The 20,935-nt window shown below is 44.3% G+C and overlaps 1 protein-coding gene across 1 annotated transcript in view; it reads right to left on the bottom strand.

The window, feature by feature from the left end:
* Positions 1-20,935, bottom strand: part of NET1 (neuroepithelial cell transforming 1) — a 65,318-nt gene that overhangs the window by 25,088 nt on the left and 19,295 nt on the right. The window contains exon 3 of the mRNA XM_081958688.1: positions 14,757-14,816. Coding sequence (XP_081814814.1) covers positions 14,757-14,816 — 60 coding nt within the window. The remainder of the gene's footprint in view (positions 1-14,756; positions 14,817-20,935) is intronic.

Raw genomic sequence — 20,935 nt, 5'->3', positions numbered from 1 at the left:
CAAAATATTCAGGAATTGGAACATTTTTTCCATCCCACTGCAAGCACTGATGTTGGGGGCTCATTAAGTGGAAATGACTTCAGAATGTGGAAGGGGCATTCTACAGGGGAGGGGGGGAATTCAATGGTGAAGAGAGTCAGGTTCTACATTTAGGCAAGAAAAACAAAACCCACAGGTACAGAATAGGTGGTACCTTCCTCAACAGGAGTAACTATGAAAGGGATCTTGGAGTCCTAGTGGACAACCGTTTAAATAGGAGCCAGCCGTGTGCAGCAGCTGCCAAAAAAGCCAACACAGTTCTAGGCTGCACCAACAGAGGGAGAGAATCAAGATCACGTGAAGGGTTAATGCCACTTTACAAGGCCTTGGTAAGGCCACACTGGGAATATCTGCATCCAGTTTTGGTCGTCACGATGCAGAAAAGATGTGGAAACTCTAGAAAGAGGGCAGAGAAGAGCAACAAAGAGGATTAGGGGACTGGAGACTAAAACATATGAAGAACGGTTGCAGGAACTCTTCCTCACATTTACGGCCATTGCATTTCCAGTAGTCACATGATCAAAGTTTAGATGCTTGGCTGCTGACTCATATTTATGACAGTTACAGTGTCCCGGGGTCATTTGACCCACCTTTGGACAAGCAAAGTTGGCGGGGAAGCCGGATTCGCTTAACGACCGTGTGACTACCTTAAGCACTGCTGTGATTTGCTTAAGCAACCGTGGCGGGATAGGTCGTCAAATGGGCTTACTTCGCCGCTGCCTTGCTCAGCAAGAGGAACGCCGAGCTCGATTGCGGTCGTAAGTTGAGGATTATCTGTGGATGAGCACCCACTGGGTTCCCACGATTGACTCAGCGAAAATGTAACTGGCAGATTTATAGCTGAGGGTATTGTGCAATTTCAGCTCTCCAAAGAGTTGATAAGGACTAAGGTTGGCCCTTATCCAGAAATTAAAAGCATTCAGCCTTCTGGCAAGGCTGCGTTTGCACAAAAATAATTTAATCCACTTCGTTTTATGGATTCCCCTCCTCAACCCCCCTCAACCCCCCAGCCCAGAGATTTAACTCAAACTCTGATTAAATTAGTTCATTTTAATTAGTGCCATTTAAAGATAGCCAAAAGATAGAAAAGATGTGGAGACTCTGGAAAGACTGCAGAGAAGAGCAAGAAAGATGATTAGGGGACTGGAGGCTAAAACATATGAAGAACGGTTGCAGGAACTGGGTATGTTTAGTTTAATGAAAAGAAGGACTAGGGGAGACATGATAGCAGTCTTCCAATATCTCAGGGGTATTGCCACAAAGAAGAGAAAGTCAAGCTATTCTCCAAGGGACCAGAGGGCAGGACAAGAAGCAATGGGTGGAAACTAATCAAGGAGAGAAGCATCCTAGAACTAAGGAGAACTTTCCTGACAGTGAGAACAATTAATCAGAGGAACAGAAGTTGCCTCCAGAAGTTGTGAATCGTCCAACACTGGAAGTTTTTAAGAAGATGTTGGATAACCATTTGCCTGAAATGGTATAGGGTTTTCTGTCTGGGCAGAGGGTTGGACTAGAAGACCTCCAAGGTCCCTTCCAACCGTGTTATTCTATTCTATTCTATTCTATATTCTATCCATCCATCCATCCATCCATCCATCCATCCATCCACCCATCTCTATTCTATTCCACCCATCTATTCTATTCTATTCTATTCTCTATTCTATTCCGTCCATCCATCCATCCATCCACCCATCCTACTCTAAGGAGGTGGCTGGATGGAGTCACCGAAGCAGTGGGTGTGATCTTAAATGGACTCAAGAGAACAGGAAGGCCTGGAGGAACATGGTCCATGGGGTTAGACGAGGGGTTGGACACGACTTCGCAACCAACAACAACAACAACTTGAGGAGTATCAATACCTGCACAAACCATTTGCTTTTCCTGTTATCTCTCCATCAGGCGTAATGAGGAAGCTCAAAAACTGATTGCAGATAATTTCTTCCAGCAATCAAGGAACTAACTTCCTCTTCACTATTCCCACGTATTCGATCTTCCTCCTCCTCCTCTTCCCCAGCCTTATCTGCAGGGCTATATTTAGAAGCCGCTCAGTTAAGGAAACCAATGAATGGATGGATGAAAGGAACGGCTTTTAGGGAAGCTGGCAGGGGTGGGTAGAGGAAACGCCCCCCCCCCACTTCCCGAGCTCCCTTAGGTAGGCGCTGAGGGGTGTTTCCCAAAAGGTCAGGCTTTCTTATAAAAATATCATTTGAAGAGCTCCCAAGTTATAAAAATAAAGCCGCAGTAAATAAAAGTTTTTAGAATGCATCAGAAGGGAAAAAAAGAAAAAGAAACCCTCGTCCAAGTATAAAAATGTAAATTTCCCCAAGTACTTAAAAGAGTTTTTAAACAGAAATTTAATGACACGCTGGCTGTTAGTTCCACTTCAGGTTCCAGTGAATTTATTCGGAATGGTTTATTGGTGTGTGTATTACACACACAGATTCATTGACATCATTTTATTCCTTCCTTCCTAGATTCCCCTTCCCCTCTTCCTTCCTTCCCAGTATTCCTCTTCCTTCCCTTAACAGTATTGTCCTTCCCTCCCTCCATCCTTCCTATCTTTCTTCCCTTCTTTTTCCTTCCCTCTTCATTCTCCTTTCCTCCTCCCCTCCATTCTTCCTTCCTATTCTTCCTTCCTTCTTAGTATTCCTTCCTTTCTACCTAGTATTTCCCTTCCTTTCTTCCTTCCCAGTATTCTTCCGTCCCTTTTTTCCTTCACTCTTCCTTCTCTTTTCTCCTTCCTTCCTCCTCCCCTCCATTCTTCCCAGTATTCTCCTTCCTTCCGTTCCCATTATTCCCCTTCCTCTTTCTTCCTTCCCAGTATACTCCTTCCTTCTTTCCCAGTGTTCTCCTTCCTTCCCTCTTCATTCTCCTTTTTCCTTCCTTCCTTCCCAGTATTTCCTTCCTTCCTTCCTCCCTCCCATCAAGATGAAGCAGACTGGAAGAGAAGTGGATGATGTTAGAACCTGCACATTGGTGTTTATGCCTAGGAACAAAGCAACTAGGAGTTTTGTCAGGCAGTTCTGAGTTCACAATTACAAGGGGAGAAAATAAAATATACCTTGGGTGTAGTGGCTAAGATGCTGGCTCAGAAACTAGGAGACGGTGAGTTCTAGTCCTGCACAAGTCATGAAAGCTGGCTGGGGGACTTTGGGTCAATCACCAGGAGACGTTGCATTTTAGTCTCATCTTAGGCATCAAAGTTGTCTGGATATCTTAGGGCTAAATCACCGGAAGACGGTGAGTTCTAGTCCTGTTCCAGGCACCAAAGCCAGCTAGGTGACTTTGGGCCAATCACCAGAAGATGGTGAGTTCTAGTCCTGCCTTAGGCATGGGAATCAACTGATTGACTTTGGGACAATCACCAGGAGACGGGGAATTCTAGTCCTGCTTTAGCCATAAAAGCCAGCTGAGTGTTTTTTGATCCTGCCCTTCCCTCTCAGCCCAATCTACCTCACAGGGCTGTTGTTGTGGAGTAAATAGGAGTGGTGAGAATTTTCACTGCCTTGAGTTACTCATTGAGTAACAAAGGCGGGATAAAAATCCAAGAAATGAATATAAATAAACATTCGTAAGTATGAAACACGAAGGGCTTCAGATCGTGCTGATAGAGCCTGGCTGCATCGTTGACTTATATCCATAGATCAAAATCTATCATTCTGAGCCTTGAAAAAATGGATAGTTAAGTTCTTCTGCAAATACTTTTCTTGTTTTTTGGGGGGAATTTACAACGGGTTTTGATCCTACCTCACACAAACTTGTCTATTTCTTGGAGAGAAAAGGGGGATGTATTTAAAAAGTTTAGATAACTGCCAAGCAGCGCTCAAGGCCATGAAAAAAAGTCCCGCAGCAAAGGGATATATAGCGGGGTGTCTGGATGCTTTCGATGAGCCTGGCCGGGCGCTTCTTCCCTTGATCTCAAGAATTGACGTAAAAGAATAAACATTTCGGCTCCAAGTTTTAAGTTTGCCAGAATCCGAGCGGGAGGACAATTATTTGTTCTGCTTAGGCTTCCTTTTGAAGTTCTTTGCTTTTAAACATTCTTCCCCATCACAGTCATGTCAAAAATCGAAGAGGAGGAAACGTAATAAAAGAAAGAAAGAAACGGCATCCACGAGAAAAGGGTTTTTTTTCTTTATGATTTACATTTATTAGTGCTTAATATTATTAGTACGAAGCAGTACTAAATGTAAACAATAGAAAATGAATAAAATTTATCTCTCTATATAAAAATGGCTCTGTGTGTGCGTGTGTGTGTTCCAGCATAACTCTGGAACGCCTGGTGCGATTTCAACCAAACTTGGTACACAGATGATTTATTCTCTGGAAACAAATATTGTGTGGGTAAGACACCCCTAACACCCCTCGGGGGGGGGGGGGATTGTCTGTTAAGATACAGCCTCTTGTGCCTGAAAATGGCTTCTCCCGTACTGCCTTAAAATGGCTTCTATGGTACAGCTTAGTGGAGTTGCCATGGTAACGGCTTCACAGTACTCCACAAGTAAGGGGGGAAGAGATTAGACATTACGTTTGGTCTGGAATTATTTTTGAGGACAAACGTATGGATTAGGATAATCCATAAATACCTGGGCAACGTCGAGTATCCATAAATACCTGGGCAATGCCGGTTTATTAGCTAATATAAAAAGAAAATATGATAATACAATTTAAATAAAAAATCTTTTCTCAATTTTCAATACAGGCCGTCCTCAACTTATGACCGCAACGGAGCCCCAAATTTCCATGGTTATATGCGAGTGGTGAAGTGAGTTCTGCCCCGTTTTGCGACTGTGCTCGCCACTGTTGTTAAGTGAATCACTGCAGTTGTTAGGAAAATGTCGTGAAGTGAACCCGGCTTTCCTCGCGGACGTTGCTTATTAGGCCGCAAAAGGGGATCACGTGACCTCATCAACGACTTACCTCATAAATTCAGATAGTCCCCGACTTACTACAGTTCGCTTAGTGACGGTTCAAAGTTACAATGGTACTGGAAAATGTGACTTGTGACCGGTTTGCAGTTACGACAACGGTAGCATCCCCATGGTCGCGTGATTTACATTCGGACACTTCGGCAACTGTCTCGTATTTATGACAGTCGCAGTGTCCCTGGGGTCACACGATCCCCTTTTGCGACCTTCTGACAAGCCAAGTCAATGGGGAAAGCCAGATTCACTTAACAACCACGTGTCTAACTTAACAACGGTGGCAAGAAAGGTCGTGAAAAGGGGCCAAACTCAATTAATAACTGTCTCGCTTAGCAACCAAAATGTTGGGCTCAATCGTGGCCGTAGGTCGAGGACTACCTGTACCGTAGTCTTCCTCAGCAACTTCAATTCCCAGAATTCCCCAGCCAGGCATAAACATAGATGAGAAATGAAACAAAGCATCGGAAATTAAAACACTCAGAAAAGGGGCTACCAAACAACTTGTGATTTATTTATTTTTTCTTTTATCTGTTCAGTAGCTTTCTTTCATCATCCTTTCTTTGATTTGCTCTGCTGCTCTTCCACCCATAGAAACTTCCTTTTTCGGTTATCTCTCCTTTGTTGCCGGTAAACTGATAAGAGGGAAGAATGCCGGCAAAAGTCTGGCTCCTGTCAATCGGGAATGAATATCAAATTGCATTTTCTCCTGCCTGTTTTCATTGGAAAGAGGAGATTAACAAGCGACTGGAAGGCTCCTTGTCTGAGATGGCACAGGGTGTCCTGCCTGAGTAAGGGGTTGGACTAGAAGACCTCCAAGGTCCCTTCCGACTCTCTGACACTCTTGCTCAACCCTTCCAAATCTAGTCTTAATCTAGCAGCAAATTCTCCATCCCAGTGTGGGGAAAATCACAGGTTCCCAGGTTTGTTGCAAACAACCTTTCAGGGTTTGCAAACTGCAAAATGGAGGAGGGGAATATATTGCTTGTGTGGTAAGAAAGGAGTTAAAAGGACACGTGTGGCTCCAGGGTTTTCAACAGATCATAATGGGCTCCAAAGAACCCAGTTCTGTCACTTCGTGCAAATCAGAAATGTCCAACCTTGGCAATTTTCAAGACTTGTGGAGTTCAACTCCCAGAATTCAGAAGGAAGGAAAGAAGGAAGGAAGGAAGGAAGGAAGGGAGGAAGGAAAGAAAGAGAGAGAGAGAATTGGAAGGAAAGGGGAAAGAAGGAAGCGAAGGAAATAAGGGAAGGGGAAGGAATGAAGGGAAGGGGAAGAATGAAAGAAGAAGTGGAAGGAAAGTAAGAAAGGGGAAGGAAGGGAGGAAGGAAAGAGGGGAGGAGGAAAGAAGGAAGGGGAGTGGAAGGAAAGGAAGGAAGGGAAGGGGAAGGAAGAAAGTAAGAAAGGAGGAAGTGAAGGGGAAGGAAGGAAGGGGAAGGAAAGAAGAAAAGGGAAGGGGAAGGAGGGAGGAAGGAAGGGCCCTGGTGGCACAGTGGTTAGAATGCACCATTGCAGGCTAACTCTGCCGACTGCCAGCAGTTCGATGCTGACCGGCTCTAAATTGACTCAGCCTTCCATCCTTCCGAGATGGGTAAAATGAGGGCCCAGATTGTTGGGGGGCCAGAGGCTGACTCTGTAAACTGCTTAGAGAGAGCTGTGAAGCGGTATATAAGTCTAAGTGCTATTGCTACTGTATGTTCCCACAACCCTCGCTTGACTCTTGACCTGCCTTGGTCTGGCCCACCAATGCTTGTCCTGGGATTCTCAGCGCACATCTGCTAAAAATGTCATCCATTTACGAGAATACAGGTTTTTTTTTTTTTTTTTTTGCTTTTGGGGGAAATAGATATAAATACCTCCTGCAGGAATGTCGAAGCGAGATGGCACGTGGGAAGAAATGTGGCCAGACTAGTTATAAAGGAACCAGTTCAATCTTCGCTGCAAAATTCAGAGTAAGTCGTGAATTTTCCCCAAGTGCTATGCCTGGTCATCATCTTCTTCAATTATACACATATTCATCATGGGTATTAATAAGATGGCTTTTGCACAAGCTACTAGCCAAAACCAGTTAAGGATTCCCCAAATGCAAATTGTTTTTTTTTTAAAAAAGCATCTTTCCAGAGTGTATAACAGAACTCCATTTTGTTCCTTTTTTTTTCAGTTTGCAAAAGTTCTTACCCGAAGTGTTTTCCCACTTAAAACAAAAACACAAGACGGCGGAAGAAGGATTCTAATTGTTGCTTGCTATTTTTCATCCGTGGGACTAATTATTTTTTGAAAGTTACAACAGGAATTTCCAATTGCACCTGGAAACAAACCCGAGGATTAACAACTGTGAGAAGTCATCAAAGGGGACAAACGTCACTGAAAAAATGTTTCACTTAGCAACATACATTTTGGGCTCAGCGGTGGTCATAACTCGAGGACTACCTGTACAGTAAAGCAAAGCCAGGGAGAGTCTCTGGCAGGCTGGCATTCGAGCCAGGCACAAGCGAGAGCGAAGTGGCAACCTGACACTAGTTTCCTTTAATACGGGGAAAGATTTTTTACATTTATTTGCAGGAGGCAGGCATTTCTTATTGTCTATTATCACTGTGTCAATGGACTAAAGGAATAATTCCTTCTCTATCTTCCTCAATAAGCAACCAGCCAGCTGCTGTAGAATGAGCTGCAAAATGAATGAAGGGGGATCAGCCAGCAAGCTGATTTTGCTAAAGTGAATTTGCTAAAAGTTTCCTTGAGCCGCCTAGCATCTGTGCGCAATTTTTATTAAAACTTTGAACACAAGACGCTAAAAACAAACAGGAACTAACACAAAGAAATAGAAAAAGAAAGAAATCAAAGTGAAGATGGGAGAAGAGAGAAGAAAAGGGAGAGATGGAAGGAAGAGGAATGGAAAGAGAGAGAAGGATGGAAGGAAGGAAGAAGAATGGAAGGAGAGAGAAGAAGAGATAGAAGGAAGGAAGAAGAATGGAAGGAGAGGAGATGGATGGAAGGAAGGAGAATGGAAGGAGAGAAGAGAAGAGATGGAAGGAAGAAGAATGGAAGGAGAAGAGAGAAGGAAGGAAGAAGAATGGAAGGAGAGAAGAGATGGATGGAAGGAAGGAAAATGGAAGGAGAGAAGCGATGGAAGGAAGAAGAATGGAAGGAGAGAGAAGAAGAAAAGAGATGGAAGGAAGGAAGAAGAATGGAAGGAGAGGGAAGAGAAAGAAATGGAAGGAAGAAGAATGGACAATATGACCTGGAGGACTGAGAATCTCCAGAGTAGATCTTTGCTTCATGTAATATAGCTAATATTTACTGCAGATTGTTAAGTTCTCAGCCAATACTTCCCTCCATACAAAAGCATATTCCCATATTCATATCCCAGACATTATTACAAGCTTGCCTTATCCGTGACAAAAGGGCACCCCAAAAATGTACAGGCAGTCCTTGACTTATAGCAGTTCGTTTAGCGACCATTCAGAGTTACAATGGTACTGGGGGGAAAAGTGACTTATGTCCATTTTTCACAGTTACCACCTTTGTAGCATCCCCATGATCCTGTGATCAAATTTCAGATGCTTGGCAACTGACTCGTACTTATGACCGTTGCTATGTCCCAAGGTAAAAAGGTAAAGGTTCACCTCGCACATATGTGCTAGTCGTTCCCGACTCTAGGGGGCAGTGCTCATCTCCGTTTCAAAGCTGAAGAGCTAGCGCTGTCCGAAGACGTCTCTGTGGTCATGTGGCCGTCATGACTAAATGCCAAAGGCACACGGAACGCTGTTCCCTTCCCACCAAAGGTGGTTCCTATTTTTCTACTTGCATTTTTATTTGCTTTCAAATTGCTAGGTTGGCAGAAGCTGGGACAAGTAACAGGAGCTCACTCCGTTACACAGCGGTAGGGATTCGAACCGCCGAACTGCTGACCTTTCTGATCGACAAGCTCAGTGTCTTAAGCCACTGAGCCACCGTGTCCCTATGTCCCAAGGCACTTTTGCCAAAAACTATCACTTGCTTCTAGGTTTTGCCCAAGCCAGTCCACAGCAAACCTGGAGTGTACTTAACAACCTCTGTGTTTGCTTAATGACCATTGCAAAAGAAATAAAATCAAGTTTAATGAAAAGAAGGACTAGGGGAGACAGGATAGCAGTGTCCCAATATCTCAGGAGTTGCCACAAAGAAGAGGGAGTCAAACTATTCTCCAAGGCACCTGAGGGCAGAACAAGAAGCAATGGGTGGAAACTAATCAAGGAGAGAAGCAACCTAGAAATAAGGAGAAACTTCCTGACAGTGAGAACAATTAATCAGTGGAACAGAAGTTGCCTCCAGAAGTTGTGAATGCTCCAACACTGGAAGTCTTTAAGAAGATGTTGGATAGCCATTTGTCTGGAACGGTATAGGGTTTCCTGCCTAGGCAGGGGGTTGGACTAGAAGACCTCCAAGGTCCCTTCCAACTCTGCTATTGTATTGTATTACTTTACAAGTTAGTTGGGTGTTTGTGCGTGTGCTGATTTACAACCATCACAAGTTACAACAGTTGTACAGGAGGCTCCATTACATCCTAACTCGAGGACTACCTGTAGGTAGTGATTAATTTTTAACCTATATAAACAAACATGCTTTCTTTAAATAAATAAATGAAAATCAGCCAGACATTCTTCATTTTGGAATCAAGTATTTTCAGAGCCTTTGCTTGGCTGAGAAGAAAGGAAAGTTTTGGGTGGGCCCAGGGAACTGACACTTACTCACCCAGCATCGTCCCGGCCCTGCCAAGCTAAACAGGGCTCTGCCCCCACCTGTCAAGGGATACACAAGCCACCACAATTTGGTTGCTAGCACACACCAGACTCGCCCTCTTGTTGAATGCGCTCTTGACAGCTTGACAATGAATCCTTCTGTTTGTTTATTTATATATATATATATGATAGCAGGATTAGCGCTGAGACAGCATAAACAAAGAAGGCATTAGCTAAAAGCAACTTTCTCAGTCTGGTAACTTTCTAGGCCGTTAAGTCATACCTGTTTTGTTTTATTTTATATTCTCAAGCTGCTCTTCAAGACTTTGCAGCTAAGTAAGTGACACTGTTTAAAGTTCCCAGGTGCTTCCAAGGCTGAAGCCTGGTTGGCACTACTGTTGAAAGACCGACTCTGTAGGTATTAGTTGACTCTCAACCCAAAGGATGGTCAACAGTTAAGTAGAAATACAAAAGTCTCAAAAATCCCAAGCAAATCCAGAAATTTTCAGGTTCTAGGTTGTAGCTAGCCACTGAGGTATCTCAAAAAACATGTACTGGATCCCCAAGGCTTAGGATAAAATTATCTGTCTGTCTGTCTATTCCCATCCATCCATCTATTCAATCAACCAAACAACCTACCTCTCCATCTACCTACCTATCTCCATCCATCCATCCATCCATCCATCCATCCATCCATCCATCCAATCTATCCATTTATTTACTTAATCTATCCACCCATCTACCCAGCTATTTATATCTATCCAATTTATCCATTTATCTATCATCTATCTATCTATCCATCCATCCAATCTATCCATTTATCTACTCAATCTACATCCATCCATCCATCCATTTATCTCATCTATCCATCTATCTATCCATCCATCCATCCAATCTAATCTCATCTATTCACTTATCTACTCAACCAACCTACCCATCCATCCAACATATCTATCTATCCATTTCAGGGGAGGGCTTATTTTAGTGCATGCACTCAAAAGCCCGATTGGGCTTATTATCCGGGGAGGTCTTATTTTCAGGGAAACAGGATAGTACATCACTGTACTACGGTTATATCCATTATTTCCATAGTGGTGCCATAATACTCTATACCTTTATCACTCTTTGCATTTTAATCTATTGTCGCATATCGTCCGATATTAGTATTGTATATTCTTATGCATATCTTCAGACCTTACTGATTTCTAATTTGTTAATCTTCTTTCATTGTTAATTTTCTAATCTCTGCACCTATTATCTGGCCATTTATACCATAAGTCAAGCAGCGAAGGCCTAACCTTCCCCCAACTTGACTTTTGAGCTGATTTGTCCAGCTATTAAAGCTGTTCAACAGGGGTTTAAACTGTTTTAATCTGGTTTCCTTAAACACAAGTGGCGCATTTATCAGTAACTCTGTTTACACAGAGTTCCTGCTGTTCAAAGTACACATTATTTAATCTCCTTTACAGCCGGTACAGGCTGCCCCGAGAACCGTAAATAAGTTTATTCCAGCACATTTTTTTCTGCAGAGCTGTTTTAAAAAGTACGGCAGATTTTGGTCGGTAATCTTCTGTACAGACTCCCTTTTTCGTAGACCTAAGCCCTCTGAAGTTAGGAAGATAAATTAATTGCTGCTGCTTCTTTTTCTTAAGATGGCAAAACCTTGACCTTGGCCCAGTCCCTTCCCCCCCACCCACCCTCCCTCCCTCTCTTGGCCCAACCCTGCCTCACAGGGTTGTTGTGGTGGGCAAAAGAGGGGGAGAAAGTGTGTTAGATATATTCACCATTTTGGTTCTGTTTTATAAAGCCTTAGTAAAGCCGCACCTGGAATAAGGCATCCAGTTTTGGTCACGGCATTACAAAGAAAGATGTTGAAACTTTGGGAAAAAGCAGAATGAAGAGCAACTAAGATGATGACAAAAACATAAGAACGGTTGCAGGAATTGAGGATGTCTAGTCTAGTGAAAAGAAGGACCAGGGGAGACATGATAGCAGTCTTCCAATATTTGAGGGGCTGCCCCAAAGAAGAGGGAATCAAGCTATTCTCCAAGGCACCTGAGGGCAGGACAAGAAGCAATGGGTGGAAACTAATCAAGGAGAGAAGCAACTCAGAACTTCCTAATAGTGAGAACAATGAACCAGCGGAACTGCTTGCCACCAGAAGTTGTGGGTGCTCCAACACTGGAGGTTTTTAAGAAGAGACTGGATTACCACTTATCTGAAGTGGTAAAGGGTCTCCTGCTTGAGAAGGGGGCTGGACTAGATGACCTCCAAGGTCCCTTCCAGCTCTATTCTGATTGATTGATTGCCTTGAGTTATTTGTAAAAATAATAAAAGTAGGATACAGGTCATCCTTGACTTAAAACTATTCATTTAGTGACTATTCAAAGTTACAACGGCATGACCGCTTTTCACACTTACGACCGTTGCGGCATCCCTACGGCCACACGATCAAAATCTGGATGCTTGGCAATGGCTTCATACTTACGACGGTTGCACTGCCCCCTTCAGACAAGCAAAGTCCATGGAGAGACCTGATTCACTGAATAACGGTGTTACTACCGTCATGACGGCAAGGATTCACTTAACAGCCATGGCAAGGAAGGTCGTAAAAGGGGCCAAAGCTCGCGGGACAGGTGCCTCGCTTAGCGGTGGTCATTTGGGGCTCGACTGCGGTCGTAAGTCGAGGACCGCCCGCACAAATAAATTCAATTTCAAAAGGCACAACTGGTTTCAGGCCCAAAAATATAAAAAACCCAAGAGACTTGCAAAGGGCCAAGTAGCGAAGTTGGGGCAGGCCCAGGAAAGGGCAGGTAAGGTGAGAGATAAGTGTTGATTTAGGAGAGGCGGAGGTGGGGAGAAGGGCTTGGCTCCAAAAACTGACATTTTAGGGCGTGCTACAAGAAGCAAGCTTGAAGACAGGCATGGCTTGAAGAGAGGAGAAAGTTAAGAAGGGTTTCTCCCCCAGGTGAAAGAAACAGCCAGGTGTTCTTCGGATAAATATTTGTAGCTTGGGGGGGGGGGGGGAATAAGGGATCCTTGGGGCTCTCTGAGCTTGGTGGTTTTCTTGCAGACGTTTCATGACCCAACTAGGCAACCTCATCTGTGGTAGAAGGAAGAGGGGTTGGCAGAGAGGAGGAGGAGGAGGAGGAGGAGGAGGAGGAGGAGGAGGAGGAGGAGGAGGAGGAGGAGGAGGAGGAGGAGGAGGAGGAAGAAGAGGAGAGTGACGACTGTGGGGTCCTTGGTGCTCTCTGAGTTTGGTGTTTTTCTGGTGGACATTTCATGACCCAACTAGAGAACATCATCAGAGCCAGAAGGGAGTGGGGTTGGGGAGGAAGAAGAGGAGGAGGAAGAGGAAGAAGAGAACAACAACAACTGTGGGGTCCTTGGTGCTCTCTGACCTTGGTGGTTTTCTTGCAGCTGTTTCATGATCCAAACTAAGTAACATCCTCAGTGCTAGAAGGGAGGGGGGTTTTTGCAGAAGGAAGAGGCCAACTACTCTGCAGTCCTTGGCACTGTCTGAGCTTGGTTGTTTTCTTCCAGGCATCTCATGACCCAACTAGTTAACGTCATCAGTGCTGCAGTGGAGGGAGGGGGTTGGAGGAGGAGGAGGAGGATTGCCTTAGCGCTCTCTGAGCTTAAATGGTTTTCTTGCAGGCATTTTTTTATCACCCAAACTACACAGCATCCCAACTGGCAGATCAGAACTGATGATGTTACCCGATATGGGTCACGAAATGCCTGGCAGAAAACCACCAAGCTCAGAGAGCACCAAGGACCCCTCGTTTATCCTTCCAAAGAGGGTAAAGAAGATAGTGGAACACATACGATCCCAGGGGAGAAACACAAATATGCTTGCTATCAAACCTCAACCTCCTTTTTGGGAGGTTTACTTCCTGTGGTCGGAAGCCATCGAACCAAAAATCATAGACCAGGAATGCAGAAGTCCCTTCCTAGGAAACTGACATTTTGGCAAAGCTCAGATGAAAATCGTCGGTGGCCAGATGATTCAATAATAATTAATAATCATAATCATAATAACCGACTTTCTAAGAAATAGACTGCCCTCTAAAACAGCAACAATAGTAAAAACGTTGAGGTTTTAGTCATACAGCTCCCCAGAAGAACTGCGTCTCGTTTTCAAGGTTTATTTAGTACTTACAAGGTCTTGAAGAAGTAAAAGCAATATAATATTTTTAAAAAAAACCTGAAGTACCCCATCTTTTTCAAAGCCAGACAGAAGGGCTGTCCCTGACCTAAATCCCCCTTAAGAACCAAGCCCTCAGGGGATTCCAATCTCCCTTTATTTACTTTTTCGAATATTGCCAAGGATATGTAGACTTACGTACAGGGAAAAGACGAGGGCTGTGGAAAGATAGCAGAAGAACAGAGTTGGAAGGGGCTTTGGAGGTCTTCTAGTCCAACCCGCTGCTCAGCCAGGAGGTTCTTACGGCGAGACCAGACCAGGGGTGTCAAACCCAAGGCCCGGGGGCCAGATGTGGCCCACGGGGAACTTAGATCTGGCCCATGGGGCCGCCCTGGAAACAGTGAAGGATTGGCCCGCGGTGCTCCTGCCAGCAAAAATGGGCAACCGAGCTCCGTTTTTCACTGGCAGAGGGTTGCAGGAGGCTGTGGCAGCCGAAAACTGAGTTTGGGAACCTGTTTCTGCTGGAAGAGCGCTCGGCCCACCACAGGCACCCCCGACAGGAGTGACATCGAGCTGTGTCCCCCTCCCCCCGGGTCAAACACAACCCTGATGCGGCCCTCAATGAAATCGAGTTTGATACCCCTGGACTAGACAATCACTTATCTGAAACGGTATAGGCTCTCCTGCTTGAGCAGGGGCTGGACTAGAAGACCTCCCAGGTCCCAGCTCTATTCTACCTATTCTAGTTCAGTTTGCCTTTGGGTGTCGGCTAGAGATTGAAAAGACAGATTAGAAGAATCCTGGTTTTTCTCTTGTCCGATGGGTCAGGGGGGAAGACGAAAACGAGCCCGCGAACTTCCCAGATGGACTCAACGGACGCTGCATTTTTAACGGGCAGGACATTCAGGGGAAAACATTTTAATTACCTTCAGATCGAAGCTACAAATACTGACTGCATCATCGTCTCTTTCTCTCCGCTTCCTTTTCTGCAAGAAGAGAAGAAAAAAAACACCAGCCGTTATGCAAGACGCTTCGATATCTACGGATGGGATCTGGTTTGGTATGTGTGCCATTTGGTCGTAAAAAGAAAACCCGACCTCAAAACTCTCTTTTTTTTTTTACAAAAAAAAAAAAAAAAGATAGTTATAAACCAGCGGGATAAATGTCATTCTGGCCACGGACGTCATTCTGACTTTGACATGTAAATGATGGGTTTCAAAATGTCCCTGGTTGATTTTGCTTGTGTAAGTGATGAAAAGGGTTTATGAAAAGAAAAAGAAAGAAAGAAAAAGACGACGAAGGCAAGAGGTATAAATTAATATAAGCCTGACACCTGGAATTATTTCAAGAATGTACTTTAAGGCAATAAGATACCTTGCTGGGGCTCCTGAGCTCACAGTTATGTTTATTATTTATTATAAAAGAAAAATATTTTTTTCCCCGTGGGTGATGAGCGGGACGGACGGACTATAAGCCTCCCTTGCTGTTAGTTCCTTACATAGCAACAAAACTTGTAATTATCTTTTCATCTTATCGCTTCTTGCAAGTGAAGCTTCCCTCCGGGAGAGCAAATTTCCACTGTCCAGAAGGATATAATTTTCTGTTCTACCTTTCTGGGTAAAGTTCTTACAATACAAAGAAGTTCCCTCTTATTTATTTATTTATTTATTTATTTATTTGCATCCCTCCTTTATTTTATTTTTTACATATAACTCAAAGCGGGGCAAAGTATTCAATGCAACTTCTTCCTCCATTTTCCACTTAACGACAGCCCTGTGAGGTGGGCTGTGGGGTGAGGGAGAGAGAGGGAGGGAGGGACTGGCCCAAAATCTTCTGAATCTCTATGCAAGGTCTCTGTACCGTTGCACAGGTAGTCCTCGATTTATGACCATAATTGAGCCCCAGAATTTTTGTTGTTAAGTGAGTTTTTTTTAAAAGCAATGCAACTGTGTGATCTTAGCTACCCCGCTTTGATCCTGTGGTCGAAGAATTTATTCTTAAAGGTGATGATCCTAATATACGGCCATAACCTGGAAAAAGAAGAAATGTAGACATTATTATTATTTTTTCTTCTTTTCAGGGGCTTTTAAGGGGGAAAAAAATGGGACAGCCATTTGTCCTTTGAAAGTCTTCTGCTCCAGCAGGGGGGTTGGACTAGAAGACCTCCATGGTCCCTTCCAACTCTGCTATTCAGAATCTCTCTCATCCTATCCCATTTGTCAGGAGGAGGAAGAAGAAGCAGGAAAGCATAGAGAGAGAAAATACAGCCAGTCCTCGACTTGCAACAGTTCATTTAATGACCATTAAAAGTTATGACCACACTTATTACCATTTTTCACCCTTACGACCATTGCAGCATCCCCAGGTCACTTGATTTACATTCAGACGTTTGAGGACTGACTCACATTTATGACGGTCGCAGTGTCCCGTGGGGGGTCACTTGATCCCCTTTTGCGACCTTCTGACAAGCAAATGTCCATGGGGAAGCCGGATTGACTTAACAACCGTGTGACTCACTTAACAATCGCAATAGTTCACTTAACAAACCTGGCAAGAAAAGTCGTAAAATGTGGCCAAGCTCACTTCGCAACTTGCTCACTTAACAGCATAAATTGCGGGCTCAATTGTGGTTGTAAGTTGAGGAATACCTGTACAGAAAAAAATTGGAGAAGTGGGAGAAGATGAGAGAGGGGAGGGGGGCTCTTTAAACATTTTGGTGTGTGTGTGTGTCTGTGTACATCACACACACACACACACACACACACAAACACGCATGGTGGGAAAATAGATAGAAGACTAGATAGATAAATAGATAGACAGACAGACAGACAGATAGATATATGATAAACAGACATAATGAATGGAGAGAGAGAGAGAGAGAAAGATATGAAAAACAGACGAATGGATGGATGGATAGATTGATGATAGACACGATGAATGGATGGATATAGATAAGATAGATAGATAGACAGAGAGAGAGAGATAGAAAGAAAGACAGAGATAGATAGATAGATAAATAGATAGAGAGAGAGAAGAGAGAGAGAGAGATGATAGACATAATGAATGGATGGTTATAGATAAGAGAGACAGAGAGAATGATAGAAAGACAGACAGAGATAATGATAAACAAACATAATGAATGGATGAATGAAGAAAGAGAAAGAGAGAGAGAGAGAGAGAGAGAGAGAGAGAGATCTATTTTTCCACCGCAGAGGACTTTACACTGCATTATATAAGATCCCTGCCATTCCGCTTTACTCTCTGACGACGGGCTCTACCCCATTTCCAATTCCAGACTTGAAAGGAAGTTCAAAAGTTTGTTTTGTAAGACTGGCTAGACTTGTTTCGCGGGGCTTGCCTCAACAGGGCCCTCCATTCTTTTCAGCACCACCGAGGTCCCGACCAACAACGAAAACCGGGATGGCAGAAAAGCCAGCTGGCTCCCCTCGGTGCTCAATCGGAGACAGAAAATGAGAAAACCACCCGACGGGGGGAACTAACAGGAGGGCCACCCGTCCAATTCTCCCAAGATCCGCTCGCATGGAAAAAAAGGAATTTAATACAGAATGCAGTCTGTGAGAAACAGGGGGAGGGAAAAGCCATCGCTACGATTGAGAACTCCGTAAAAGTGACGAAAAGCAGTAACTGTTCTTATTATAGGGGGAAAAAATACAGATTTTTGTCTTTCTTTCTCTAAAATGGCTCTCCGCAGAGGATGAGGTCAGCTAGTACCATCTATAAAGCGTGAAAACGGCTTTGGCAGAAGTTCAGAGTTGTCTGGTTTTTGTTTTTGTTTAAACTTCATATTATTTCCAACAATATATCTGCCATTCCTCTTTCTTTTCTTTTTATTAATAAAAGGGGCCCTTTGAAATCGCAGACATTATTAACGAATGGATGTTTCTCTGGCCCACCCACTCGGGCAGATCCTGGGTGGCTTGCGATGGATCCAAATAAAAACACAATTAAAATAGTCGCAGACACAACAGCACAAGCAAAGCAGGACGAGACGGCAAATGAGGCGTAAGTCAAGGGAACGCATCTGGGAGTCCTCGACATATGTCCGCAGTTTCACCCCAAGCTTTCTGTCGCTAAGTGAGATGCTTGCTCAGCGTGTTTTGCCCCGTTTTATCCCCTTTCTGTCTGCAGTCGTTAAGTGAATCACTGTGGCCGTTAAGTGAGTTAGTGAATCTGGCTTCCCCTGGACTTTGCTGGTCAAGAGGTCGCAAAAGGGGGACACTGCGACTGTCATAAATAGGAGTCAGAGGCCAAGCGTCTGAATTTTGATCATGTGACCGTGGGGGTTTCTGCAATGGTCGTAAGTCTGAAAAATGGTCGTGTCGCTTTCTTAGTGCCGTCGCAACTTCGAACAGTCCCTACATGAATGGTTGTAACTTGAGGACTACTGTAGTGGGGATAAGGCAGGCAAAGCATTCACACTTCTCTACTCGCGTTGTGTCAGTGGGTCAAAGACTGGGGGGCTCTTGGAGACACCCCGGGATAGGGAGTGTAGTTTTGCACTCTCTGGGGCTCCTCCTCGACAGCCAAGTGGCAGGCAGTTCCATGAGTCAAGCAAGGAGGAGGAAGGATTGCCGATACTCCCTGTTAGCTTCTGGCAAGCAAAGTCATTGGGGAAGCTGGTGGGAAGTCAAAAGTTGCTTTCGCTCCCAATTGACTGGTGTGTGAGGTGCGAACAACCAGAAGGTCCAATTAAATTGATTGATTGCCAAACAGCCTATGCCCAGGAGTATTCTCAAGTAACGGTCAGCACCTGCTTGGAATTAGATAAGGGCCAGTGGAATTCAAGGGAGGTTGGACTTACGTCCGCTTGTGTCTATGTAGGGATTCTAGGCTGGTCCCTCTTTTTAACCCCACCCCAGGTTCTGCCACTGTTTCCCCTACAGATGGCAAGGCACAATTGGGGAGCCACAAAGTTTAAATAAATAAATAAATAAATAAAATAAACAATGGGCCGCTTGGGAACCAAGGTCAACTCTTAATGATGTAGGAGTTGATTGAAGGAGGACAGAACGACTCTGATGCTTTCTGATGAGGTAGGGTTGGCTGGGGAGGGGGGCATGCCAGCGATTGACAGGTGAGCCCTCTTCCACCCAGGAGAGAGGAGGCCCTTGGGAGAATGCTGAAGTGGAGTGCATGGGGTTTTCCTTATGGTCCATGGCTTCCTTTGTTCCCCCTACCCTTTGCAAAGTGATGGGCATTTCTATGGGGCAAGGGGAGGAGGAGTGATTTCCGTGGTCCTGTTAGCCTTCCACAACAATGCCAACGGGGAAGCCAGCAGGAAATCAGAAATTTACAACTCCTTGGTTCCCTCTGTTCCCCCCACCCCTTACCAAAGTGATGGGTAGTTTCATTTGGAGAGGAGGAGGAGGAGAGGAGGAATGATTTCCAAGTTCCTGCTAGCCTCCCATAAGCAACACCAATGGGGAAGCCAACAGGAAATCAGAAATAAACAACTCCATGGCTCCCTCTGTGCCCCCCACCACCTACCAAAGTAATGGGTAATTCCATGTGGAGGGGCAGAAGGAAGAGGAGGAGGAGGAGGAGGAATGATTTCCAAGTTCCTGCTAGCCTCCCATAAGCAACACCAATGGGGAAGCCAACAGGAAATCAGAAATATACAACTCCATGGCTCCCTCTGTGCCCCCCATCACTTACCAAAGTAATGGGTAATTCCATGTGGAGGGGCAGAAGGAAGAGGAGGAGGAGGAGGAATGATTTCCAAGCTCCTGCTAGCCTCCCATAAGCAACGCCAATGGGGAAGCCAGCAGGAAATCAGAAATGTACAATTCCCACTGCTTTTCTGTCCATCTGTGATCATACTGTTTCTGTTTAGCTAACTTAATTTCTCTGGAAGGATGACCCAGCGAGTCATGAGTTGTCCAGTGCCCATGATATTTAAAAATACAGTTAAGCGCTTATATGGCACAAGTGCTTTGACCTTCTACTCGCCTTTTCTATTGAAATGGGCTTAAAATAGCTCCCTTTACCATATGCTTTAGTAATAAAACGAACTCCAGACTGAGATTAAGAGTAAACTGAATAGTTCCCAAAGAAACATCTTAAAAGAGTGCAGAAATAGCCTAATTCCGAGAATAATTAATCCCTTTATATTTATGGAAACCAAACAGGCATGTCTCTCTTTAAAGAAGCATGTCAAGACCAGACGCCGCTTGGAATGACGAGGTTTCTAGTTAACCAAACACTTCTATTCTCCTCATCCTGAATTTAATTTGCTTCTTTTACAGTGTGCAGAGTGCTCCAGGTCATGGTTATCCCAAAGGTGCTTTTTTCAGGAGGCAACTGGACTTTAAAAGAAAAAAAAACCATTAAGCCCAGTTGCCTCCTGAAAAAAGCACCTTTGGGAAAACCACGACCTGGATGACTGAGAATCTCTACATACTTTTAGCTAGACAATTTGGGATGAAGACCCTTTGAACGGTGTGGGAGGAGGAATGGATTTCCAGAGGGAAAATTGCAGACTACAGGAACCATTTGCACCACTCAGGAGACCCTGAGGACAGAGATAAACCTCCAAGTGGCCTCAAAGACCTTCTAAAAGGATGCAAATGACCAGCTGTCTGCAAGGAGTCTCAATCCTTCCATTCCCCACTATCCTGTCAGAGCTGAAGAAGCTTCTTAGATGAGAAGTGAAACGTCTTCAAAAGAAAAAACAAGAAAGTCCAGTCGCCTCCTGAAAAAACACCTTTTACAAGCGGAATGGAGGCCCTGATCAGGCCTGGGAGATGCCAAATTTTCCTCATACATTTTCCAAAACACGTGAAACATGATGGTATGCAGGTAATCTTTGGCTTACTTCATTTAAGGACTGTTCGAGTTACAACGGCATTGAAAAAAAGTGATTAATGACCGTTTTTCACATTAATGACCTTTGGGACACTTGGCAACTGACATGGACTTATGATGGTTGCAGTGTCCCGAGATCAAGCCAAGCCCATGGGGAAGCCAGATTCGATTAACTTGCTTAACGACTGCAGGGATTCTCTTAACAATGATGGTAAGAAATGTTGTAAAATGGGGCAAAACTCACTTAACAACCGTCTGATTTAGCAACGGAAAATTTGGG

The sequence above is a fragment of the Natrix helvetica genome (assembly GCF_964273705.1).
Source record: "Natrix helvetica genome assembly, chromosome: 6".
NCBI classification, from domain to species: Eukaryota; Metazoa; Chordata; class Lepidosauria; order Squamata; family Natricidae; genus Natrix; species Natrix helvetica.
This window is presented reverse-complemented; position numbering and strand designations above follow the sequence as displayed.